We start from the raw sequence: 27,630 nt of genomic DNA, 5'->3' as shown, positions 1-27,630 counted from the left end.
CCAAGCTTGCTGATTCCTGGCACACAGCTTTTGTATGCACTGAAAGAGTTAACTGCCTAGGATTGGCTGCAAACAAAGGTTTTGCTTATGCTATGAAAGTGTCACGCCCCCAAATGTGTGCACATTGAGTAGGCTACTATTACACCAGTTACAAAACCACTGGTTATCTAACTAGACGCTCATGTAACGGCCGCTCAAAAACAAAACAGCTCACAGCATATAAAAGCTGAATACAACCACCAGCAAGACATCTACACGATACAGAACTCCCTTGGAATGTGAGTATGTTTTTTGTATTCTCAGCATGTAAAGGTAAATTCTAGTTTACAGATTAAGCTTTTACTAGCAGTGACATTTTAGTGTGTATTGCCATATGTCTTCCATTCTCATGATTTTGAGCAATAAAAAAAATAATAATTAGATAGTGATATTTTTTAAATGTATTATTGTTTATCATCATTTAAAAGTTTGCTTTGCTTGACAGGCCTGTGTCAGCTATGTGCATGCATTTGCTTATCTAATTCTGGTGCACAAATAAATTTACTATAATATACAAAATGGTCCCCCGTGTCTTTCATTTATATTTGACTCTTTTTCAAAATTTATTTTTATATAACACATTTGGTAACCCACTGCTCAAAATGTTCTGAATATTTTACTAGTAAATAAACCTTTGTGTTAAAAAAATATTTTTGTTACCCCAAAGCCTTTGATAAGAATTACTTTTAAATACTTTAACATACTAGTAAAAACTTTGTACAGTTAAATTATGAAAATGGAAATATGTTGCAATCAAGTTATCATTAGATATGAAATCATTATATAGATTAACATTACCATTAGATATTAAAACATAATATTTGTAATAACATTTAGATTAACATTTTCTTTTCTTTTTCAAATAAATAAATCTAAAAAATAATTCTTTATATAGAAAATGGATACAATTTATGAAATTGTGTTTTGTGAAATTATTTACTTATTTAACATTTTAGTTGGTTTGATGTATTAGAATCATATTAGGAAAATATAGTCAAGTTTAAATGGGAAATACATCTTATACATCTAGTCCTTAAGATATTTTTCTTAATTTATACTCTTTTACAGCTAGTCTTTAAAAAAAAAAAAGTTATAGGCCAGGGCTCTGTGTGTATACAGAAATTAGCTTATGAGTATAACTGTATATAATTAACAATTTTCTCAAGGTCACAGTGTTGTTATATTAGCAGTTACAGCAGAAGATAGTGCACCTGCTTTTAAAACAAATGTGTCTGTCTTTGGCTATGTGAAATATTTTGTCTCTTGACCAAATCCTATAAGATATTAAAGAGACATTAACACCTCTTACCTTGTAAAAACTTTGCTTGCCCAGACAGACCAAAAAGCAAGTTATGTAACATAAGTTCATCAAAAAGCTGCAAATCAATAACTGTATTACGTTATTTGCAGCATAAACCTAGTTTACAGAATTTATTTTTTGGCCTTTCTGAAGAATGTTTCCCTTGAAATGCAATGAAATATAAATATTTACACTGTTTTGCAGTCATTTTAGCTGTTCCTGCTTCATGACCCAGCCACAGTGAATCAAGTTCTGGGGAGACTATCTAAGATATCTTGTCACAGTACTGTGAGGGCTCTCAAAGAATTTTAGAAAGGCAAATTTTATCTTGAAACCTGTTTATCTGGCTATGCAGGTTCTAGTTGTGAAGGAGAGACAATAGATTACAATATAATGCTCAAAAAAGATCTCCAAAGATTTTGAGTGATTATCAACTCAGTGAAAATAGTTCCATGTAATATTGTGTGTGCCCAACATATCAATAATTGACCAGTTTCTTCAAATTTATATACATTTGCTATTTACATTTTGTTTTAATTCAGAATGCTGAAGACAGTGAAACAAGCTTTGTTCTCAACTGGCCTGGAATTACCAAAGTGGACAACTTTGGGAAATGAGGTATTTTTCTCTTACACACATATTTTTTTTGTAGCAATTTAAATTTTGAATGTGTAATAGCATATACCAATGAAAGAATTTCAACATAATCATCATAAATTATATATTTGGGGCGCGATCCGATAAAGATCGTAGTTTGCGGCGCAAGCGAGGGAACCCCCGCCGCCCATAGTTTCAGCTCGCAACTCGAGCTATCCCATATACGGCGCCGTCAGAGGCTAAAGTGCCATAAGTCGGATAAACCAGCGATGTCCAGAAATCTGCGTAAGCACAAATTTCTGGAGTCGCCAGTGACTTAATGCACTTTAGAAACTGCCGGCACCTACAAAACCTGTCTAAAGTTATTAAATATCCCATACTGTCTAACACGCCTCCCAAACATAGCCTGACATGTCTAACCCTCTATCCGCTATCCCCCCTCACTATCCTAACAATAAATGTATTAACCCCTAAACCGCTGCTCCCGGACCCCGCCGCCACCTAATAAAGTTATTAACCCCTAAACCGCCGTTCCTGGACCCCGCCGCCAGCTATATTAAATCTATAACCCCCTAATGTGAGCCCCTACCCCGCCGCCATCTACCTTACCTACCCCCTAATGTGAGCCCCTACCCCGCCGCCATCTACCTTACCTACCCCCTAAAGTGAGCCCCTTACACCGCCGCCATCTACCTTACCTACCCCCTAAAGTGAGCCCCTACCCTGCCGCCATCTACCTTACCTACCCCCTAAAGTGAGCCCCTACCCCGCCATCTACCTTACCTACCCCCTAAAGTGAGCCCCTACCCCGCCGCCATCTACCTTACCTACCCCCTAAAGTGAGCCCCTTACACCGCCGCCATCTATTTTAAAAATATTAACCCCTAATTCAATCCCCCTACACCGCCGCCAGCTATATTAACTATATTAACCCTAATTATACAGGGAGTGCAGAATTATTAGTCAAATGAGTATTTTGACCACATCATCCTCTTTATGCATGTTGTCTTACTCCAAGCTGTATAGGCTCGAAAGCCTACTACCAATTAAGCATATTAGGTGATGTGCATCTCTGTAATGAGAAGGGGTGTGGTCTAATGACATCAACACCCTATATCAGGTGTGCATAATTATTAGGCAACTTCCTTTCCTTTGGCAAAATGGGTCAAAAGAAGGACTTGACAGGCTCAGAAAAGTCAAAAATAGTGAGATATCTTGCAGAGGGATGCAGCACTCTTAAAATTGCAAAGCTTCTGAAGCGTGATCATCGAACAATCAAGCGTTTCATTCAAAATAGTCAACAGGGTTGCAAGAAGCGTGTGGAAAAACCAAGGCGCAAAATAACTGCCCATGAACTGAGAAAAGTCAAGCGTGCAGCTGCCAAGATGCCACTTGCCACCAGTTTGGCCATATTTCAGAGCTGCAACATCACTGTAGTGCCCAAAAGCACAAGGTGTGCAATACTCAGAGACATGGCCAAGGTAAGAAAGGCTGAAAGACGACCACCACTGAACAAGACACACAAGCTGAAACGTCAAGACTGGGCCAAGAAATATCTCAAGACTGATTTTTCTAAGGTTTTATGGACTGATGAAATGAGAGTGAGTCTTGATGGGCCAGATGGATGGGCCCGTGGCTGGATTGGTAAAGGGCAGAGAGCTCCAGTCCGACTCAGACGCCAGCAAGGTGGAGGTGGAGTACTGGTTTGGGCTGGTATCATCAAAGATGAGCTTGTGGGGCCTTTTCGGGTTGAGGATGGAGTCAAGCTCAACTCCCAGTCCTACTGCCAGTTTCTGGAAGACACCTTCTTCAAGCAGTGGTACAGGAAGAAGTCTGCATCCTTCAAGAAAAACATGATTTTCATGCAGGACAATGCTCCATCACACGCGTCCAAGTACTCCACAGCGTGGCTGGCAAGAAAGGGTATAAAAGAAGAAAATCTAATGACATGGTGTCAGATATCCAGCTCTTCTATTAGAACATCTATGGTATTATCTGTCCCTTTAAGGTTCAGGTATTAGCATACGGCAACTCCTATTTAAGGAGGGTCTCAAGCAATCTCAGGTTGCTTGATAATTGCAAATGTAGGGTGTATGATTTACTGCTGTGATCGTTGCCTTACACCTAACATAAACTCTCTCTAATTTACCTAAAGAAACAAACCCATTATCAAAGGGGAAGTTTTAGGAATAAACCTATTGCAAATTTCGTCTATAGCAAAACAACTTGAATCACTCACTCTCTGATTCTCATACCATAAACAACCTGCCGTAGAAGCGAACACTCTCTCACATTATCTGCTGACATCAGCAGACAAGCCGTTTGCAGGACCGGAAGTTGGATAACGCTCCACGTTGTAACACAGCTCCCAGCAGCGCTTCACTATACACCTCTCACCGGGTCTGAACAGCGTTCCTTTGAACTCAATTCACCGGGTCTGGATACCGCAACTTTACTGGCTAAGTCTGAGCGTCCTCCGGATTGACTACTCACGCAAGTACCTGTGTATTAAAGACTGTTTTCTGAGACTGATATATTTATAAGGGTTATCTGTATATATGAACTGTTTACATATCCTTATATCTGTTTAACCTTTGGAGAAGCCTAATATTACATCGCATACCTACTGGGATATTATGAGAACTGGAAACCTTAACTCTTTACTAACCTTTCATCTAACAACTACCTCATTCATACAGCTTATTAAGAACTATCACAATATTAACTAACAAACTGAAATTAATATTGAAATCCTGTATTGAGCTTGTTCAGTGAGAGAAAGATATTAAGCATACTTACCTATAATCCAAGTTAGTGAGTCATTTCTGTCCAAGTATATTCTATCTTGAATACCTGTGACAATACACTCACTCATACCTTTATTATCTCATATGTTATTCCTAAGAGGTATCAGTTTACATTACCCATTGCAAACTGCATAAATAGGAATAACTACAAAACTAAACATACAGTTACTATAAAATAGCATTAGGGATATTGCACATGGCCTCCTTGTTCACCTGATCTGAACCCCATTGAGAACCTGTGGTCCATCATCAAATGTGAGATTTACAAGGAGGGAAAACAGTACACCTCTCTGAACAGTGTCTGGGAGGCTGTGGTTGCTGCTGCACGCAATGTTGATGGTGAACAGATCAAAACACTGACAGAATCCATGGATGGCAGGCTTTTGAGTGTCCTTGCAAAGAAAGGTGGCTATATTGGTCACTGATTTGTTTTTGTTTTGTTTTTGAATGTCAGAAATGTATATTTGTGAATGTTGAGATGTTATATTGGTTTCACTGGTAAAAATAAATAATTGAAATGGGTATATATTTGTTTTTTGTTAAGTTGCCTAATAATTATGCACAGTAATAGTCACCTGCACACACAGATATCCCCCTAAAATAGCTATAACTAAAAACAAACTAAAAACTACTTCCAAAACTATTCAGCTTTGATATTAATGAGTTTTTTGGGTTCATTGAGAACATGGTTGTTGTTCAATAATAAAATTAATCCTCAAAAATACAACTTGCCTAATAATTCTGCGCTCCCTGTATTAGGGTTAATATAGTTAATATAGTTATTATATTATATATATTAACTATATTAACCCTAATTATATTAGGGTTAATATCGTTATTATATTATATATATATTAAGTATAATAACCCTATCTAACTCTAACATCCCTAACTAAATTCTTATTAAAATAAATCTAATTAATATTAATATTATTAATTAAAATATTCCTATTTAAATCTAAATACTTACCTATAAAATAAACCCTAAAATAGCTACAATGTAATTAAAGGGACAGTCTACACCAGAATTTATATTGCTTTAAAAGATAGATAATCCCTTTATTACCCATTTCCCAGTTTTGCATAACCAACACAGTTATAATAATATACTTTTAACCTCTGTGGTTATCTTGTATCTAAGCCTCTGCAAACTGCCCCTTTTTTCAGTTCTTTTGACAGACTTGCAGTCTAGCCAATCAGTGCCTGCTCCCAGATAACTTCTCGTGCACGAGCACAGTGTTATCTATATGAAATACGTGAACTAACACCCTCTAGAGGTGAAAAACTGTTAAAATGCAATCTGAAAGAGGTGGGCTTCAAGGTCTAAGAAATTAGCATATGAACCTCCTAGGTTAAACTTTCAACTAAGAATACCAAGAGAACAAAGCAAAATTGGTGATAAAAGTAAATTGGAAAATTGTTTAAAATTACATGCTCTATCTGAATCATGAAAGTTTATTTTGGTCTAGACTGTCCCTTTAATAATTACATTGTAGCTATTTTAGGGTTTATATTTATTTTACAGGTAACTTGGTATTTATTTTAACTAGGTACAATAGCTATTAAATAGTTAATAACTATTTTATAGCTACCTAGTTAAAATAATTACCAATTTACCTGTAAAATAAATCCTAACTTAAGTTACAAATACACCTACACTATCAATAAATTAAATAAACTACAAATATCCGACAGACCTTTGATAAATAGGCCTTGTAATCTGTAAAATGACATGTAAATATTGCCTAAATAACATAACAAGTATTTTACTTTACACTTGGTGCCATCACTTCCTCATCCTGCCCCATTGTACAGATGCATATATATATAAATATTACGAAATCCAAACAATTAAAAAATACAAAGCTAATCCTGTCCCAAGCAGTTTGGATAAAGGGTTTTGTATCTGTAAAAGTAAACAAAATTATATATATTTTTTAAGGGTACATTTTTATAACTTAAAGGAATAAGAAACCCAGAAAAAAAACATTTTTTGATTCAGATAGAGCACTGGTTTTCAAACCTCTCCTCAGGTCTTCCCCACAGGCCAGGTTTTCAGGATTACCTTGGATGAGAGCAGGTAAAATAACCATGTTTACTAATCAGCTGATTGTTTCGTCTGTGCTCCAGTTCAGATATCCTCAAGATGTGGCCTGTTAGGGGGGGCTGAGGACAGGTTTGAAAACCAGTGAGAGAGACCATACAATTTTAAACAACTTTCCAATTTACTTCTGTTATTTCATTTGCTCTTCATTCTCTTAGTGTCCTTTGTTGCAAAGTATACCTAGGTAGGTTCAGGATCAGCAATGCACTACTGGGTGGTTGCAAATATATGCCTTTTGTCATTGGTTAACCAATGTGTTCAGATAGCTCCCAGTAGTGCATTGTTGTTCCTTCAACAAAGGACACAAAGTGAATGAAGCTAATTTGCTAATAGAAGTAAATTGTAAAGTTGATTAAAAGTAAATGCTCTATCTGAATCGTAGCAGAAAACATTGGGTTTCTATTTAAATTCTGTGCTATGCTTCTTGGCTCAGATATACTTATCTGAGTATTCTTCTTGCAAGCAGCACAGCTCGGTGTAAACCCTTTCATTATCTATAAATCAAAGTAATCCCATAAAATCACGCAATTAATATTTTGAATTTACCACCACCATTTTGTTTGTTTTTTATATCTTTATATACAGGGTCTGATACTAATATTTGTGCCATATAAATAAGACAGATTTTTAGTTTAAATAAACAACAATGTTTCATCTAGTGCACATATCCCTATCTGAAGTACTTCTCGGGATAGTCTATGGCATATTCTAGCCCTTCTTTGATTTACTTTTTGATATATGTCTGTCGTGCTTCTGTATGAACACTAAAAAATATGTTTTCCATAACTATTTCTCCATCTGCAAACTTGAAAGTATTTCTCATTTGAAAAAGGCTCTCCTTCTAAACATCCTAATATATTTGAATGATTCTGTCATATCACTCCTTGCATTCTCCAAGATATATACATAGGGCAAAATGTATAATCCTTGAAGGGGACAGGTTCACAAGTAGTAAACCTATCCGCATGCAATCACCGCTTGCGATGTTGTATCGTGTAGCAAGCTTTAACTTTGCACAAGAGGATTCTTATGCAATATAATCAATTGCGCTGGAGCAGGGCATGTGTAGGGGTGATTGATCTCGCCATCTCTGAGGTGGCGGCGATGAAAAAGAAGAAGTTTCTGCTTCTTAAATATGTAGCAAACAGACTTGCACATGCAAACCTGCTCCACATAGCCAAAAAAGCTGCAAATGCGGCTTCATAAATCTGCTACTAATGTGGTCTTGTAGTCTATCCTTGTTCGTTTTTCCTTTAGGTCATACATAATTTTACTAATACAGCTTTCCGCCATTGTTTTTAACTGATTCTCTTTATATTCTTGTTTTACAGGGTGCAGAATATGAGACTAGGCAATATGAACCTACAAAATGGGTGAGCACTAACCTGCTTTCTATGAAAGACTGGGACTCAGCAGTTGGTACTGGCTTTATGCGTCTGTTCAACTATATCCAAGGAAATAATGACAAAAGTAAGAGTCTCTTGCAGTTGTAATGTGACAAGAAAGTGTTTTATTATAAAGCAAAATGTGGACAGCCTTGCATATCAGTGGTTCAATTCTGTGTTTGCTAAACCTCTTTTTATCAGGAACTGTCCATATGAACATTTTTATCTCCTACTATCCAAGATATCAGGAGTGACAGAGACAGATAGCATAAAAGGAAGAGAGATGTAGCAGCAAAAAATGCAAACTAAATACCTATATTTTTATGGCACAGAAGTTTTAATGCACCTAAAATGTGGGTTGGCCAAATAACAAACTGGGAAAAAATGAATGCAGTATACTCAGTCTGCCAACCGATACACAAAGTCATGTTTATTCTCCTAAAGTCATTTTAGAGAAATTAGATGATATAGCTTTTCCATGGGAACAAGTGCCATCTTTATCTTAAAGGACTAGTAAATACTATAGATTTGCCTAATCAACACATGCACAATAAAAAAAACAATGCAATAGCACTTAGTCTGAACTTCAAATGAGTAGTAGATATTTTTTTCGGGCACATTTCAAGTTATGTCTATTTCCACGCCTCCTGTATCATGTGACAGCCATCAGCCAATCATAAATGCATATATGTATATTCTGTCAATTCTTGCACATGCTCAGTATGAGATGGCGACTCAAAAAGTGTAAATATATAAAGACTGTGCACATTTTGTTAATGTAAGTAAATTGGTAAGTTGTTTAAAACTTCATGCGCTATCTGAATCATGACAGTTTAATTTCGACTTTAGTGTACCTTTAAATAAAGTGGTAAAGGTGTATAGTCTCTATACATTTCAGTAGATTAGGTGATTGAATTTAGCATTGATCTTATACAATATAGCACATTGGTTCATGCAAAGAACAATACATTTAAAAAAATAAAATATATTTTAACTTTAAATCACAGGGTACATGTTTATGACTGAACCATTAGACTTTTCACATTAGATATATTTTTTTAATTCTTTGTCTTTGTGGCCAAAGCCAGTTCATCTTTCAGCCCACAATACTTTCAAATATAAACTGCCAGCAAATGCAACTGAAAACTTTACTTTTTTCATATGTTCTTTAAATATATCTCTACATTAGATATACATATAAGCAAGTTGGCTGTAACCAGTGCTACAGAATTTGCAGAACTATACAAATAAATGATAATATTACAAATATTTTGAAGGAAGGCCCCAACTTTTATTCTTCACTGCAAGTAGTGTCCTTTGGAAGTTAAATCTCAGTACTAACCTACAAATAGCTTTTGTTTGTTCCTTCAGAAGTCTTCATCTGTTAGAGCCAGTTTGTAAGAAATTAACGCCTAGATCATGAGTTTGGCGTTAGCCTTAAAAAGCAGCGTTGAGAAGTCCCAACACTGCTTTTTAACGCCCGCTGGTATTACGAGTCTGACAGGTACAGGTGTATCGCTCACTTTTCTCCCGCGACTCGAGGCTACCGCAAATCCCCTTACGTCAATTGCGTATCCTATCTTTTTAATGGGATTTGCCTAATGCCGGTATTACGAGTCTTGGAAGAAGTGAGCGGTAGACCCTCTTCTGTCCAGACTCCTACTGCATATAAAAGTCAGTAGTTAAGAGTTTTATGGGCTAACGCCGGAACATAAAGCTCTTAACTAAAGTGCTAAAAAGTACACTAACACCCATAAACTACCTATTAACCCCTAAACCGAGGCCCCCCCACATCGCAAACACTAAAATAAAAATTCTTAACCCCTAATCTGCCGACCGGACATCGCCGCCACCTACATTATACCTATGAACCCCTAATCTGCTGCCCCTAACATCGCTGACACCTACATTATATTTATTAACCCCTAATCTGCCGCCCCCAACGTCGCCGCCACCTACCTACAATTATTAACCCCTAATCTGCCGACCGGACATCGCCGCCACTTTAATAAATGTATTAACCCCTAAACCGCTGCACTCCTGCCTCGCAAACACTAGTTACATTTTATTAACCCCTAATCTGCCCCCCCAACGTCGCCGACACCTACCTACATTAATTAACCCCTAATCTTCCGACCCCAACGTCGCCGCTACTAAGTCTAACCCTAACCCCCCCTAATTTAAATATAATTTAAATTATACGAAATTAATTTAACATAATTAAATAAATTAATCCTATTTAAAACCAAATACTTACCTATAAAATAAACCCTAAGCTAGCTACAATATAACTAATAGTTACATTGTAGCTAGCTTAGGATTTATATTTGTTTTACAGGCAACTTTGTATTTATTTTAACTAGGTAGAATAGTTATTAAATAGTTATTAACTATTTAATAACTACCTAGCTAAAATAAGTACAAAATTACCTGTAAAATAAACCCTAACCTAAGTTACAATTACACCTAACACTACACTATCATTAAACTAATTACCTAAACTACCTAAAATTAATTACAATTAAATTAAATAAACTAAATTACGGGGAAAACCCCCCACTAAATTACAGAAAATAAAAAAAGAATTACAAGAATTTTAAACTAATTACACTTAATCTAATCCCCCCAAAATAATAAAATTTCCCTACCCTATACTAAATTACAAATAGCCCTTAAAAGGGCCTTTTGCGGGGCATTGCCCGAAAGTAATTAACTCTTTTACCTGTAAAATAAAAATGCAATACCCCCCCAACATTACAATCCACCACCCACACACCCCAACTCTAAAACCCACCCAATCCCCCCTTAAAAACACTAACCCCCCCGAAGATCACCCTACCTTGAGCCGTCTTCTCCCAGCCGGGCACAAGTGGTCCTCCAGAGGGTCCGAAGTCTTCATCCAATTGGGGCAGAAGAGGTCCTCCAGACGGCAAAAGGCTTTATCCAGGCTGCATCTTCTATCTTTATCCTTCCGGAGCGGAGTGGGTCCATCTTCAATCCAGCCGACGCGGAGCATCCTCTTCAAACGAAGTCCTAACGAAGAATGAAGGTTCCTTTAAATGACGTCATCCATAGAATCCTATAAGCCAATCGGAATTAAGGTAGGAAAAATCCTATTGGCTGATGTAATCAGCCAATAGAATGCAAGGTCAATCCTATTGGCTGATAGCATCAGCCAATAGGATTTTTCCTACCTTAGTTCCAATTGGCTGATAGAATCCTATCAGCCAATCGGAATTCAAGAGACGCCATCTTGGATGACGTCATTTAAAGGAACCTTCATTCTTCGTTAGGACTTCGTTTGAAGAGGATGCTCCGCGTCGGCCTTGATTGAAGATGGACCCGCTCCGGTAGAGTAGGGGTGTGTGGGTGGTGGGTTGTAATGTTGGGGGGGTATTGTATTTTTATTTTACAGGTAAAAGAGCTGATTACTTTAAGGGCTATTTGTAATTTAGTATAGGGTAGGGAAATTTTATTATTTTGGGGGGCTTTTTTATTTTATTAGGGGGATTAGATTTTGTGTAATTAGTTTAAAATTCTTGTAATTTTTTTTTTCTTTTCTGTAATTTAGTGTTTTTTTTCTCGTAAGTTAGTTTATTTTATTTAATTGTAATTAATTGTAGGTAGTTTAGGTAATTAGTTTAATGATAGTGTAGTGTTAGGTGTAATTGTAACTTAGGTTAGGGTTTATTTTACAGGTAATTTTGTACTTATTTTAGCTAGGTAGTTATTAAATAGTTAATAACTATTTAATAACTATTCTACGTAGTTAAAATAAATACAAAGTTGCCTGTAAATAAAAATAAACCCTAACTATTAGTTATAGTGTAGCTAGCTTAGGGTTTATTTTATAGGTAAGTATGTAGTTTTAAATAGGATTAATTTATTTAATTATGTTAAATTCATTTTGTTTAATTTAAATTATATTTAAGTTATGGGGGTGTTAGGGTTAGACTTAGGTTTAGGGGTTAATAACTTTATTATAGTGGCGGCGACGTTAGCGGCGGCAGATTAGGGGTTCATAAATTTAATATAGTTGCGGCGACGTTGGGGGGGGGAGATTAGGGGTTAATAAATATAATGTATGGTTCGGCGATGTTAAGGGCAGCAGATTAGGGGTTCATTAGTATAATGTAGGTGGCGGCGGAGTCCGGAGCGGCAGATTAGAGGTTAATAGTATAATGCAGATGGCGACGATGTCGGGGGTGGCAGATTAGGGGTTAATAAGTGGCAGATTAGGGGTGTTTAGACTCGGGTTCATGTTAGGGTGTTAGGTGCAGACATAACTTTTATTTCCCCATAGGAAACAATGGGGCTGTGTTAGGAGCTGAACGCTGCTTTTTTGCAGGTGTTAGGTTTTTTTTCCACCCAGCTCAGCCCCATTGTTTCCTATGGGGAAATCGTGCACGAGCAGGTTTTGCCAGCTTACCGCTACCGTAAGCAACGCTGGTATCGAGGTGAGATGTGGAGCTAAATTTTGCTCAACGCTCACTTTTCTGAGGCTAAAAGAAAACTCGTAAGCGTTGGCTTAAGGGAACGGTAAGAAAAAAAGGAGCGTTAGCCCTGCAAGCCTTAACGACAAAAACTCGTGATCTAGCCGTAATTATTTATTTTAAATAAAAGGCTTTAACAAGTTTTTAGTTATTGTTTTGCTAACATTCTGCTTTGCTGAAACTGTTTGTTAAAGGGACAGTTAAAGGGACACTCAAGTCAAAATTAAACTTTCATGATTCAGATAGAGCATGCAATTTTAAACAACTTTCCAATTTAGTCCCATTAACACATAGTGTACAGTCTTTTTATAATTACAGTTTTTGAGTAACCAGCTCCTACTGATCATGTGCAAGAATTCACAGAATATTTGTAAATGCATTTGTGATTAGGAGGAGTGGAAATAGACATACCGTTGAAATTTGTCAGAAAAAAATCTACTACTCATTTGGAGTTCAGACTAAGTGCTATTGCATTGTCTTTTTATCATGCATTTGTTGATTATGCAAATCTACTGTATGTACTGGTCATGGTTTAGACAGAGCATACAATTTTAAGTAACTTTCTGATTTGCTTTTATTAGCAAATTTGCTTTGTTTTCTTTTTTTAGTATACTTTGTTGAAGAGTAAATCTAGGTAGGCTCAGAAGTGTGCACATATTCTATGGCAGCAATAGTTTGCAACAGTGTTTTAGTAGTGTTATATATTGTTGCAAACAGTGCTGCCATAGAGTTCTAATGACAGACTTCTGAGCTCATACATTACAAAAATATTGTGTGCAACACAGTTATCCTTGGATTATTTTCTATTTTCCTTATCTTACATTTCTAAACAGTTTTAAATCAACTAAAACCCATATTTATTTTAATGTAGAAGTGAAGATTGACATGACAGCGCCTGTAACAACCTATGTAAATCCCGGAGCAGGGCCTGCCTGTGAGTCTACTATTACTGTTTCATTCTATGTTCCTCCTGAACACCAGAAAGACCCACCAAAACCAACTGATGACAACGTCTTTATTGAAGAACGAGCACAAGTGACTGTTTACGTTAGGTATGGATATATCAGACCTGCAGATAATAATCAAAATAGCTTAGAATACGCTAATTTATCAAAAAATTAATGTAAGAGGTCAAATTATTGCCATGGCAAAATTAAAAACACTCTACTTTATGAATTCACTTAGAGACCCAGATCTCATAAATTACTTAAATATTTAGTTTTTTTTAAAATATTAAAGGACCTCTAAGCATAATAGAATAGCATAATCAATAACTGCACAATAAAGCATGAATTTGAATATATATGAATATGAATTTGAATATGAATTTCAAATGAGTAGTAAATTTTTTTTCTGACAAATGTCAGTTACATTTTCCTTCTTAATGCATCATGTGACAGCCATCAGCCAATCGCAAAATGCATATACGTATATCCTGAGACTGTTGCACATCCTCAGTAGGAGTTGGTACCTCAGATACGGCTAGATTACAAGTTTTGCCGGTAAAAACTTGCGGTGCTAACAAGCCTTTTTTTCCAGCACTCACTTTAAACAACGCTGGTATTACAAGTTTTCTGAATGGCTGCGTTAGCCTCAGAAAAGTGAGCATTGAGCAAATTTAGCGCCACTTCTACCTGTAATACCAGCGTTCCTTACGGTAGCAGTAAGATGGCAAAACGTGCTCGTGCACGATCTCCCCATAGGAAACAATGGGGCTGAGCTGGCTGAAAAAAAACCTAACACCTGCAAAAAAGCAGCGTTCAGCTCCTAACGCAGCCCCATTGTTTCCTATGGGAAAACTCTTTCTAAGTCTACACCTAACACCCTAACATGAACCCCTAGTCTAAACACCCCTAACACTTATTAACCCCTAATCTGCCACCCCCGACATCCTCGCCACCTGCATTATATTATTAACCCCTAATCTGCCGCTCTGGACACCGCCGCCACCTACATCATACCTATGAACCCCTAATCTGCTGCCCCTAACATCGCCGACACCTACATTATATTTATTAACCCCTAATCTGCCGCTCCCAACGTCACCACCACTATATTAAATGTATTAACCCCTAATCCTAAATCTAACCCTAACACCCCCCTAAAATCCTAAATCTATTTTTAATAAATCTAAATAAAATTACTATAATTAAATAAATTATTCCTATTTAAAACTAAATACTTACCTATAAAATAAACCCTAAGATAGCTACAATATAACTAATAGTTACATTGTAGCTATTTTAGTATTTATATTTATTTTACAGGCAACTTTGTATTTATTTTAACTAGGTACAATAGCTATTAAATAGTTAATAACTATTTAATAGCTACCTAGTTAAAATAATTACAAAATTACCTGTAAAATAAATCCTAACCTAAGTTACAAATACACCTAACACTACACTATCAATAAATTAATTAATTAAATAAATTAACTACGATTATCTAAAATAAAATACAATTAAATAAACTAAACTATATTACAAAAAAACTAACACTAAATTACAAAAAATAAAAAAATATTACACGAAATTTAATCTAATTACACCTAATCTAATCCCCCTAATAAAATAAAAAAGCCCCCCAAAATAATAAAATTCCCTATCCTAAACTAAATTACAAAGTAATCAGCTCTTTTACCAGCTTTTGCGGGGCATTGCCCCAAAGTAATCAGCTCTTTTACCTGTAAAAAAAAGAAATACAATACCCCCCAACATTACAACCCATCACCCACACACCCCTACTCTAATACCCAACCCGATCCCCCTTAAAAAAAACTAACACTACCCCATTGAAGATCACCCTACCTTGAGCCGTGTTCACCCAGCCGGGCACCGATGGGGCAGAAAAGGACATCCGGACCGGCAGGAGTCTTCATCCTATCCGGGCAGAAGAGGACATCCGGACCGGCAGACATCTTCATCCAGGTAGCATCTTCTATCTTCATCCTTCCGGAGCGGAGCCATCTTCTATCCAGCCGACGTGGAGCCATCCTCTTCAATCGAAGTCCTAACGAAGAATGAAGGTTCCTTTAATGACATCATCCAAGATGGTGTCCCTCGAATTCCGATTGGCTGATAGGATTCTATCAGCCAATCGGAATTAAGGTAGGAAAAATCTGATGGTTGATTTAATCAGCCAATCGGATTGAAGTTCAATCCGATTGGCTGATTGGATCAGCCAATAGAATGTGAGGTCAATTCTATTAAATCAACCAATCTGATTTCTTTCATGTAATTAGCAAGAGTCCATGAGCTAGTGACGTATGGGATATACATTCCTACCAGGAGGGGCAAAGTTTCCCAAACCTCAAAATGCCTATAAATACACCCCTCACCACACCCACAATTCAGTTTTACAAACTTTGCCTCCGATGGAGGTGGTGAAGTAAGTTTGTGCTAGATTCTACGTTGATATGCGCTCCGCAGCAAGTTGGAGCCCGGTTTTCCTCTCAGCGTGCAGTGAATGTCAGAGGGATGTGAGGAGAGTATTGCCTATTTGAATGCAGTGATCTCCTTCTACGGGGTCTATTTCATAGGTTCTCTGTTATCGGTCGTAGAGATTCATCTCTTACCTCCCTTTTCAGATCGACGATATACTCTTATATATACCATTACCTCTGCTGATTCTCGTTTCAGTACTGGTTTGGCTTTCTACAAACATGTAGATGAGTGTCCTGGGGTAAGTAAATCTTATTTTCTGTGACACTCTAAGCTATGGTTGGGCACTTTGTTTATAAAGTTCTAAATATATGTATTCAAACATTTATTTGCCTTGACTCAGAATGTTCAACTTTCCTTATTTTTCAGACAGTCAGTTTCATATTTGGGATAATGCATTTGAATTAATAATTTTTTTCTTACCTTCAAAAATTTGACTCTTTTTTCCCTGTGGGCTGTTAGGCTCGCGGGGGCTGAAAATGCTTCATTTTATTGCGTCATTCTTGGCGCAGACTTTTTTGGCGCAAAAATTCTTTTCCGTTTCCGGCGTCATACGTGTCGCCGGAAGTTGCGTCATTTTTTGACGTTATTTTGCGCCAAAGATGTCGGCGTTCCGGATGTGGCGTCATTTTTGGCGCCAAAAGCATTTAGGCGCCAAATAATGTGGGCGTCTGATTTGGCGCTAAAAAATATGGGCGTCGCTTTTGTCTCCACATTATTTAAGTCTCATTTTTTATTGCTTCTGGTTGCTAGAAGCTTGTTCTTTGGCATTTTTTCCCATTCCTGAAACTGTCATTTAAGGAATTTGATCAATTTTGCTTTATATGTTGTTTTTTCTCTTACATATTGCAAGATGTCTCACGTTGCATCTGAGTCAGAAGATACTACAGGAAAATTGCTGTCTAGTGCTGGATCTACCAAAGCTAAGTGTATCTGCTGTAAACTTTTGGTAGCTATTCCTCCGGCTGTTGTTTGTATTGATTGTCATGACAAACTTATTAATGCAGATAATATTTCCTTTAGTAAAGTACCATTGCCTGTTGCAGTTCCTTCAACATCTAAGGTGCAGAATGTTCCTGATAACATAAGAGATTTTGTTTCTGAATCCATAAAGAAGGCTATGTCTGTTATTTCTCCTTCTAGTAAACGTAAAAAATCTTTTAAAACTTCTCTCCCTACAGATGAATTTTTAAATGAACATCATCATTCTGATTCTGATGACTCTTCTGGTTCAGAGGATTCTGTCTCAGAGGTTGATGCTGATAAATCTTCATATTTATTTAAAATGGAATTTATTCGTTCTTTACTTAAAGAAGTACTAATTGCTTTAGAAATAGAGGATTCTGGTCCTCTTGATACTAATTCTAAACGTTTGGATAAGGTATTTAAATCTCCTGTGGTTATTCCAGAAGTTTTTCCTGTTCCTAATGCTATTTCTGCAGTAATTTCCAAAGAATGGGATAAATTGGGTAATTCATTTACTCCTTCTAAACGTTTTAAGCAATTATATCCTGTGCCGTCTGACAGATTAGAATTTTGGGACAAAATCCCTAAAGTTGATGGGGCTATTTCTACCCTTGCTAAACGTACTACTATTCCTACGTCAGATGGTACTTCGTTTAAGGATCCTTTAGATAGGAAAATTGAATCCTTTCTAAGAAAAGCTTATCTGTGTTCAGGTAATCTTCTTAGACCTGCTATATCATTGGCTGATGTTGCTGCAGCTTCAACTTTTTGGTTGGAAACTTTAGCGCAACAAGTAACACATCATGATTCTCATGATATTATTATTCTTCTTCAGCATGCTAATAATTTTATCTGTGATGCCATTTTTGATATTATCAGAGTTGATGTCAGGTTTATGTCTCTAGCTATTTTAGCTAGAAGAGCTTTATGGCTTAAAACTTGGAATGCTGATATGGCTTCTAAATCAACTCTACTTTCCATTTCTTTCCAGGGTAACAAATTATTTGGTTCTCAGTTGGATTCTATTATTTCAACTGTTACTGGTGGGAAAGGAACTTTTTTACCACAGGATAAAAAATCTAAAGGTAAAAACAGGGCTAATAATCGTTTTCGTTCCTTTCGTTTCAACAAAGAACAAAAGCCTGATCCTTCATCCTCAGGAGCAGTTTCAGTTTGGAAACCATCTCCAGTCTGGAATAAATCCAAGCCAGCTAGAAAGGCAAAGCCTGCTTCTAAGTCCACATGAAGGTGCGGCCCTCATTCCAGCTCAGCTGGTAGGGGGCAGGTTACGTTTTTTCAAAGAAATTTGGATCAATTCTGTTCACAATCTTTGGATTCAGAACATTGTTTCAGAAGGGTACAGAATTGGTTTCAAGATGAGACCTCCTGCAAAGAGATTTTTTCTTTCCCGTGTCCCAGTAAATCCAGTAAAAGCTCAAGCATTTCTGAATTGTGTTTCAGATCTAGAGTTGACTGGAGTAATTATGCCAGTTCCAGTTCCGGAACAGGGGATGGGGTTTTATTCAAATCTCTTCATTGTACCAAAGAAGGAGAATTCCTTCAGACCAGTTCTGGATCTAAAAATATTGAATCGTTATGTAAGGATACCAACGTTCAAGATGGTAACTGTAAGGACTATCTTGCCTTTTGTTCAGCAAGGGAATTATATGTCCACAATAGATTTACAGGATGCATATCTGCATATTCCGATTCATCCAGATCATTATCAGTTCCTGAGATTCTCTTTTCTGGACAAGCATTACCAGTTTGTGGCTCTGCCGTTTGGCCTAGCTACAGCTCCAAGAATTTTTACAAAGGTTCTCGGTGCCCTTCTGTCTGTAATCAGAGAACAGGGTATTGTGGTATTTCCTTATTTGGACGATATCTTGGTACTTGCTCAGTCTTTACATTTAGCAGAATTTCATACGAATCGACTTGTGTTGTTTCTTCAAGATCGTGGTTGGAGGATCAATTTACCAAAAAGTTCATTGATTCCTCATACAAGGGTAACCTTTCTGGGTTTCCAGATAGATTCAGTGTCCATGACTCTGTCTTTAACAGACAAGAGACGTCTAAAACTGATTGCAGCTTGTCGAAACCTTCAGTCACAATCATTCCCTTCGGTAGCCTTATGCATGGAAATTCTAGGTCTTATGACTGCTGCATCGGACGCGATCCCCTTTGCTCGTTTTCACATGCGACCTCTTCAGCTCTGTATGCTGAATCAATGGTGCAAGGATTACACAAAGATATCTCAATTAATATCTTTAAAACCGATTGTTCGATACTCTCTAACGTGGTGGACAGATCACCATCGTTTAATTCAGGGGGCTTCTTTTGTGCTTCCGACCTGGACTGTAATTTCAACAGATGCAAGTCTCACAGGTTGGGGAGCTGTGTGGGGATCTATGACGGCACAAGGAGTTTGGGAATCTCAGGAGGTGAGATTACCGATCAATATTTTGGAACTCCGTGCAATTTTCAGAGCTCTTCAGTTTTGGCCTCTTCTGAAGAGAGAATTGTTCATTTGTTTTCCGACAGACAATGCCACAACTGTGGCATACATTAATCATCAAGGAGGGACTCACAGTCCTCTGGCTATGAAAGAAGTATCTCGAATTTTGGTTTGGGCGGAATCCAGCTCCTGTCTAATCTCTGCGGTTCATATCCCAGGTGTAGACAATTGGGAAGCGGATTATCTCAGTCGCCAAACGTTGCATCCGGGCGAATGGTCTCTTCACCCAGAGGTATTTCTTCAGATTGTTCAAATGTGGGAACTTCCAGAAATAGATCTGATGGCGTCCCATCTAAACAAGAAACTTCCCAGGTATCTGTCCAGATCCCGGGATCCTCAGGCGGAGGCAGTGGATGCAATATCACTTCCTTGGAAGTATCATCCTGCCTATATCTTTCCGCCTCTAGTTCTTCTTCCAAGAGTAATCTCCAAGATTCTGAAGGAATGCTCGTTTGTTCTGCTGGTAGCTCCGGCATGGCCTCACAGGTTTTGGTATGCGGATCTTGTCCGGATGGCCTCTTGCCAACCGTGGACTCTTCCGTTAAGACCAGACCTTCTGTCACAAGGTCCTTTTTTCCATCAGGATCTGAAATCCTTAAATTTAAAGGTATGGAGATTGAACGCTTGATTTTTGGTCAAAGAGGTTTCTCTGACTCTGTGATTAATACTATGTTACAGGCTCGTAAATCTGTATCTAGAGAGATATATTATAGAGTCTGGAAGACTTATATTTCTTGGTGTATTTCTCATCATTTTTCTTGGCATTCTTTTAGAATACCGAGAATTTTACAGTTTCTTCAGGATGGTTTAGATAAGGGTTTGTCCGCAAGTTCCTTGAAAGGACAAATCTCTGCTCTTTCTGTTCTTTTCACAGAAAGATTGCTATTCTTCCTGATATTCATTGTTTTGTACAAGCTTTGGTTCGTATAAAACCTGTCATTAAGTCAATTTCTCCTCCTTGGAGTTTGAATTTGGTTCTGGGAGCTCTTCAAGCTCCTCCGTTTGAACCTATGCATTCATTGGACATTAAATTACTTTCTTGGAAAGTTTTGTTCCTTTTGGCCATCTCTTCTGCCAGAAGAGTTTCTGAATTATCTGCTCTTTCTTGTGAGTCTCCTTTTCTGATTTTTCATCAGGATAAGGCGGTGTTGCGAACTTCTTTTGAATTTTTACCTAAAGTTGTGAATTCCAACAACATTAGTAGAGAAATTGTGGTTCCTTCATTATGTCCTAATCCTAAGAATTCTAAGGAGAAATCGTTGCATTCTTTGGATGTTGTTAGAGCTTTGAAATATTATGTTGAAGCTACTAAATCTTTCCGAAAGACTTCTAGTCTATTTGTTATCTTTTCCGGTTCTAGAAAAGGCCAGAAAGCTTCTGCCATTTCTTTGGCATCTTGGTTGAAATCTTTAATTCATCTTGCCTATGTTGAGTCGGGTAAAACTCCGCCTCAGAGAATTACAGCTCATTCTACTAGGTCAGTTTCTACTTCCTGGGCGTTTAGGAATGAAGCTACGGTTGATCAGATTTGCAAAGCAGCAACTTGGTCCTCTTTGCATACTTTTACTAAATTCTACCATTTTGATGTATTTTCTTCTTCTGAAGCAGTTTTTGGTAGAAAAGTACTTCAGGCAGCGGTTTCAGTTTGAATCTTCTGCTTATGTTTTTCATTAAACTTTATTTTGGGTGTGGAATGTTTTCAGCAGGAATTGGCTGTCTTTATTTTATCCCTCCCTCTCTAGTGACTCTTGTGTGGAAAGATCCACATCTTGGGTAATCATTATCCCATACGTCACTAGCTCATGGACTCTTGCTAATTACATGAGGTTTGGGAAACTTTGCCCCTCCTGGTAGGAATGTATATCCCATACGTCACTAGCTCATGGACTCTTGCTAATATGAAAGAAATGAATTTATCAGGTAAGTTCTTACATAAATTATGTTTTTTCCTACCTTAATTCCGATTGGCTGATAGAATCCTATCAGCCAATCGGAATTCGAGGGACGCCATCTTGGATGATGTCATTTAAAGGAACCTTCATTCTTCGATTGGACTTCGATTGAAGAGGATGGCTCCACGTCGGCTGGATCGATGGCTTCGCTCCACTCCGGAAAGATGAAGATAGAAGATGCCGCCTGGATGAAGATGTCTGCCGGTCCGGATGTCCTCTTCTGCCCGGATATGATGAAGACTTCTGCCGGTCCGGATGTCCTCTTCTGCCCCATTGGTGCCCGGCTGGGTGAACACAGCTCAAGGTAGGGTGATCTTCAATGGGGTAGTGGGAATCGGGTGGGTTTTAGAGTAGATGTGTGTGGGTGGTGGGTTGTAATGTTGGGGGGGTATTGTATTTCTTTTTTTTTACAGGTAAAAGAGTTGATTACTTTGGGGCAATGCCCCGCAAAAAGATATTCCTATATATATATCTGTATATCTATAACTATATATAATCTTGTGTGTGTGTGTGTGTGTGTGTATATATGTATGTGTATATATATATATATATATATATATATATATATACTGTACATACAGTATCTCACAAAAGTGAGTACACCCCTCACATTTTTGTAAATATTTTATTATATCTTTTCATGTGACAACACTGAAGAAATGACACTTTGCTACAATGTAAAGTAGTGAGTGTACAGCCTGTATAACAGTGTACATTTGTTGTTCCCTCAAAATAACGTAACACACAGCCATTAATGTCTAAACCGTTGGAAAACAAAAGTGAGTACACCCCTAAGTGGAAATGTCCAAATTGTGCCCAATTAACCATTTGCTGTCCTTGTACACCTGCATTAAGATGCAGCTTTTACCTATATTTCAATAAAGATATTTGCTTTTTAATCTTTGCCCCCGAGTGCTCAGATCATCGCTTTTTTGGATAACCATTTTCCCTCCCCGGTATCATGTGACTCTTTACTGTTACAAGGTCTCAGGTGTGAATGGGGAGCAGGTGTGTTAAATTTGGTATTATCACTCTTACACTCTCTCATACTGGTAACTGGAAGTTCAACATGGCACCTCATGGCAAAGAACTCTCTGAGGATTTGAAAAAAAGAATTGTTGCTCTACATAAAGATGGTCTAGACCCTGAAACTGAGCTGCAGCACGTTGGGCAAGACCATACAGCGGTTTCACAGGACAGGTTCCACTCAGAACAGGCCTTGTACGTGGTCAGCATCATATCCAGATGTTGTCTTTGAGGAAATAGACGTATGAGTGCTGTCAGCATTGCTGCCGAGGTTGATGGGGTGGAGGGTCAGCCTGTCAGTGCATGGCTGTCGTCCCAGAAGGAAGCCTCTTGTAAAGATGATGAAAAAGAAAGCCCGCAAACAGTTTGCTGAAGACAAGCAGACTAAGGACATGGATTACTGGAACATGTCCTGTGGTCCGATGAGACCAAGATAAACTTATTTGGTTTAGATGGTGTCAAGCGTGTGTGGCGGCAACCAGGTGAGGATTACAAAGACAAATGTGTCTTGCCTAAAGTCAAGGTCATGGTGGTGGGAGTCTCATGGTCTGGGCCTGCATGAGTGCTGCCGGCACTGGGGAGCTACAGTTCATTGAGGGAACCATGAATGCCAAAATGTACTGTGACATACTGAAGCAAAGCATGATCCTCTCCCTTCGGAGACTGGACCGCAGGGCAGTATTCCAACATGATAACAACCCCAAACACACCTCCAAGATGACCACTGCCTTGCTAAAGAAGCTGAGGGTAAAGGTGATGGACTGGCCAAGCATGTCTCCAGACCTAAACCCTATTGAGCATCTGTGGGGCATCCTCAAATGGAAGGTGGGGGAGCGCAAGGTCTCTAACATCCACCAGCTTCATGATATCGTTGCGGAGGTGTGGAAGAGGACTGGAAGTGAAATAATGTGGAAGTGGAATAATGGTGGCCACACAAAATATTGACACTTTGGGCCCAATTTGGACATTTCCACTTAGGGGTGTACTCACTTTTGTTGCCAACGGTTTAGACATTAATGGCTGTGTGTTGAGTTATTTTGAAGGGACAGCAAATTTACACTGTTATACAGGCTGTACACTCACTTTTGTGAGATACTATATATATATATATAATTCTTTGTGGCATAGATTCATCAAAGTGTTGGAAACATTCCTCAGAGATTTTAGTCTATATTGACATAATAGCATCACGCAGTTGCTGCAGATTTGTCAGCTGCGCATCCATGATGCAAATCTCCCGTTCCAGCACATCCCAAAGGTGCTCTATTGGATTGAGATCTGGTGACAGTGGAGGCCATTGGAGTACAGTGAACTCATTGTCATGTTCAAGAAACCAGTTTGAGATGATTTGAGCTTTGTGACATGGTACATTATCCTGCTGGAAGTAGCCATCAGAAGATGGGTACACTGTAGTCATAAAAGGATGGACCTGGATCATCTCAAACCAGTCTGCCCATTCTCCTCTGACCTCTGACATCAACAAGGCATTGTCGTCAACACAACTGCCGCTCACTAGATATTTTCTCTTTTTAGGACCATTCTCTGTAAACCCTAGAGATGGTTGTGCATAAAAATCCCAGTAGATCACTAGTTTTTTAAATACTCAGACCAGCCGGTCTGGCACCAACATCTATGTCACATTCAAAGTCACTTAAATCCCCTTTCTTCCCCATTCTGATGCTCGGTTTGAACTTCATCATGTCGTCTTCACCACGTCTAGATGCCTAAATGCATTGAGTTGCTGCCATGTGATTGGCTGATTAGCAATTAGTGTTACCAAGCAATTGAACAGGTGTACCTAATAAAGTGGCCGGTGAGTGTGTGCATATGTGTATGTATATATATATATATATATATATATATATATAATATATATTTGTGCAAAAAAAAACCCCATCATATATATGTAGAAATATTAATTTATGAATAAATAGAACATTTTGTATCTGGGTGGACACTAAGCGCCTAATGCTAAAAGGGACCCTTTGCTCTAATAAATTGACCCCTAGTGGTCAGAAAAGTGGATATTCAGAAAGAAAAATTATTATTAAAGCGCCAAAAGAACAAGGCTGGGTCTAAGTGAAATTAAATCATTTATTACAATGAATATAGAAAACAGTTAAAATATATACATATATCCTGGATCCAAGATTTACAATAATTAAAACAAAATGTAAAAGCAATCAGTAAAAACAGATGTATCCAAAACTTGATTTTATCAGTACTTCGATTGGTTTGGAAATCTGATAAGTTGTGAGTCAATGATACAGGCTATGTGTCTTAGCAGTGCTTTAAAGCAAATGGATTGAATGTTGTTTGTGGGTGCTCTTATTAACACATCAGTGTGAAATAATAAAGTGCAAACAAAGGTTAACAAAGAACAGTGTAAAGATCAGTGTAAACCTATGATGTGAACACAACTAGCAATCGTTAAATTGTGTAGTGTTAGTGTACAATGGCAAACTCCAAAAAAACCCTATAAAAAATAATTTAGAATATAAAAATATAAAAATAAAAATATAAAAATCCAAAAAAAGTCCAAAAAAGTCCTGAAACAAAGTGAACAGTCAAACAACAGTGGAGAATGTCAGATGTGAAAAATTAAAAATTAAAAAATAAAAAATAAAAAATGAATAAATGTACTTGTTTGTCCCAAACAGATGTAGTGGTATTCTTCCCAGTGTTTTTTCTCCCAAGTGTTAGATGTGGATAAGACTCCTAAGTGATGACCCAATCGGTCAGTCAGTGATCTGCCATATTGATCCTTTCTGTCAAAGATACAAGAACAATAATAGTGCAGACGTTTTACAAAATAGCTCCCTATCAGAGTATCACTTACCAGTCGACGCGTTTCGGTCAGGCATTGACCTTTATCAAGAACATTTTCTTTTATGTGAAGAACATTGGAATGTGAAATATTCATATTTTCATGTAGGATTAGCGCACTTGAGAATATGCAATCGTGTATACGTTCGAGTAGGGTGTTAGGGTTTTTTTGCCCCTTTTTTTTGCTCCATTCAACTTCTAAGGGTGAATAAGTTATCATGCACATTATATTCTACATTGGTATTTTTACATTTGAAATATGGCCCACAATTGTAAAACCTTTTTATATTATTATACAGTATTATAGATAACTGTCGAACAATCTTAAAGGGACATAAAACTCAAAAAAATATTTAATGATTCAGAGTGTAAAATTAAAAACAAGATGTGATTTACTTCTATCACATTGACTTTGTTCTCTTTGTATCTTTTTGTTGAAAAGCCAGTAGGAAGGTGTAGGAGTATGCATGTGACTGAAGCAATATATGGCATCAGTTTTCTAACCATGTTACATTTGCAAGAACAGAAGATGTCGACAGTGTTTCCTGTCATGTACTGCTCTAGACATGTGACGCTATCTACCTAGATGTCTCTACAACAAAGAATACCGAAACAGAATAAATTTGAGAACAGAGTAATAGAAGAAAATTGCTATGTCTGAATCACGAATGAAAAATGTTTCATGTCCCTTTAATACTATAGCACAGCCTTATTTAATTTGTCCTCTTTATCTTTCTTAAAGGTCTTTTACAGGCTTTACAAATGCAGCAAAGAACCAAGAACAACTCCTACAACTGTCAGAAATTTTAAAACGTGACGGGAAATCGTTTGATGAGAACGCCTACTACACAGCTGGCTACGACAGTCCCTTTAAACTATTTAAAAGACACAATGAGGTGTGGTTAGTGGCAAAAGAATGACACACTGAAGCACGAAACAAGATAACAATTGTTTACATTTAAAAAAAATAAAAAATAAAAAAATAACATCCTTAATACAATTTAAAGGAATATTATACTCAGTTTACTCCTGTATATGAAAAAGCAGCAGATACACCTTTTTTTCATGGGAAAAGAAAGCATTACAAGGGAAGTATAACTCAAATGGTTCTATCCTGTATATAAAAGAGTAGAAGTTCAACAATAAAAATCTTTTTTTGCATTAATAAGGTTAAGGGAAAAAAATAAAATAAAATTAAGAATGATTGTGATTTGAGACTATGTCGCTTGCTGGCTATTTGGGAAAACTACAGCATGAAAAGTTAGTTTTATTCAGCTCATGAAGATCAGTTTTTGGAAAAAAACAAAGCACTGTAATACATTACAGAAACATTCTCTTTCAGATGCAACAGAGAGAATGTTTTAGTACCATGTTTTTTTTAAGAATTTTTGAGGAATCAACTACAGTACCCTCTAACAAAAGAACCTAAAACACTTGCTATTTGCCTTATTTTCTTCTCAGACTGTTCTGTTTTGCTGACTGCTGAAATGAGAGGTGCTCTATAACTGTATAAATATTATTGTTTGCATTTTATGTATTAAATGTTAACATATATGTAATTATTTCTATTTAATGAATAAATACAGAAATCTGTTACATTTCTTTCTCTTTATATTCTGTTTTCTTATTCATTGTAATCTCCAGAGTATTGTTAGGATAAACAGCATGGTCTACATATGATTGAGCACATGCATTTTGTGGGATCTCTCTTGATTCCTTCATGTGCCCCCTGATTTGCTACTGTACACTTCTAACACCTAGCAAATAAACATCTGTGACACTGAGGAAGTATACGCAGCATCAGAATTATAAGCAGATTGATGTGTGATGGGATTCGATTTTGTCTGGTAGATGGAACATTCTCCACCATATCAGGGGTGCATAAAGGAGTCACTGCTCCCACTAGACACTATGAATCACTGGTGGGACCACAGGAAGATGGCAAGTACTACTTCAGAAAAGGAGTTAAGCCCATTGTTTTGTGTATGTCACTGGGGGAAAGGAGGTAAAATTTCTATTTTTTTTGGAAAAGGATTAAACCCACTGTGTGTGTAACTGGCAATATAGGGTCTTATATATTTTATTGACATTTGCAGTACAAGAATTAAGTATCAACACAATGTGTGTTATTGCCAATAAGCAGGTACATTTCTTATGCTTTATATATTACTGCCTGC

At 37.3% G+C, this 27,630-nt stretch overlaps 1 protein-coding gene across 1 annotated transcript; it reads left to right on the top strand.

Annotated features, from left to right (window-relative positions):
- The first annotated feature begins 125 nt into the window (after positions 1-125).
- Positions 126-27,065, top strand: HEBP2 (heme binding protein 2). The gene is made up of 5 exons (XM_053710628.1): positions 126-278; positions 1,882-1,957; positions 8,179-8,317; positions 13,597-13,777; positions 26,196-27,065. Exons 2-5 carry the CDS (start codon positions 1,883-1,885, stop codon positions 26,371-26,373), a joined length of 573 nt encoding a protein of 190 aa, XP_053566603.1. The 5' UTR covers positions 126-278; position 1,882; the 3' UTR covers positions 26,374-27,065.
- Positions 27,066-27,630: the final 565 nt, after the last annotated feature.

This window comes from Bombina bombina, chromosome 4 (assembly GCF_027579735.1).
Source record: "Bombina bombina isolate aBomBom1 chromosome 4, aBomBom1.pri, whole genome shotgun sequence".
Taxonomy (NCBI): domain Eukaryota; kingdom Metazoa; phylum Chordata; class Amphibia; order Anura; family Bombinatoridae; genus Bombina; species Bombina bombina.
This window is presented reverse-complemented; position numbering and strand designations above follow the sequence as displayed.

Coding starts and splice junctions, on each gene's coding strand:
- HEBP2 (XM_053710628.1), top strand. CDS start 1,883: ATGCTGAAGACAGTGAAACAAGCTTTGTTCTCAACTGGCCTGGAATTA. Junction 1,958..8,178: donor GGACAACTTTGGGAAATGAG/GTATTTTTCTCT, acceptor CTTGTTTTACAG/GGTGCAGAATATGAGACTAG. Junction 13,778..26,195: donor CAAGTGACTGTTTACGTTAG/GTATGGATATAT, acceptor TCTTTCTTAAAG/GTCTTTTACAGGCTTTACAA.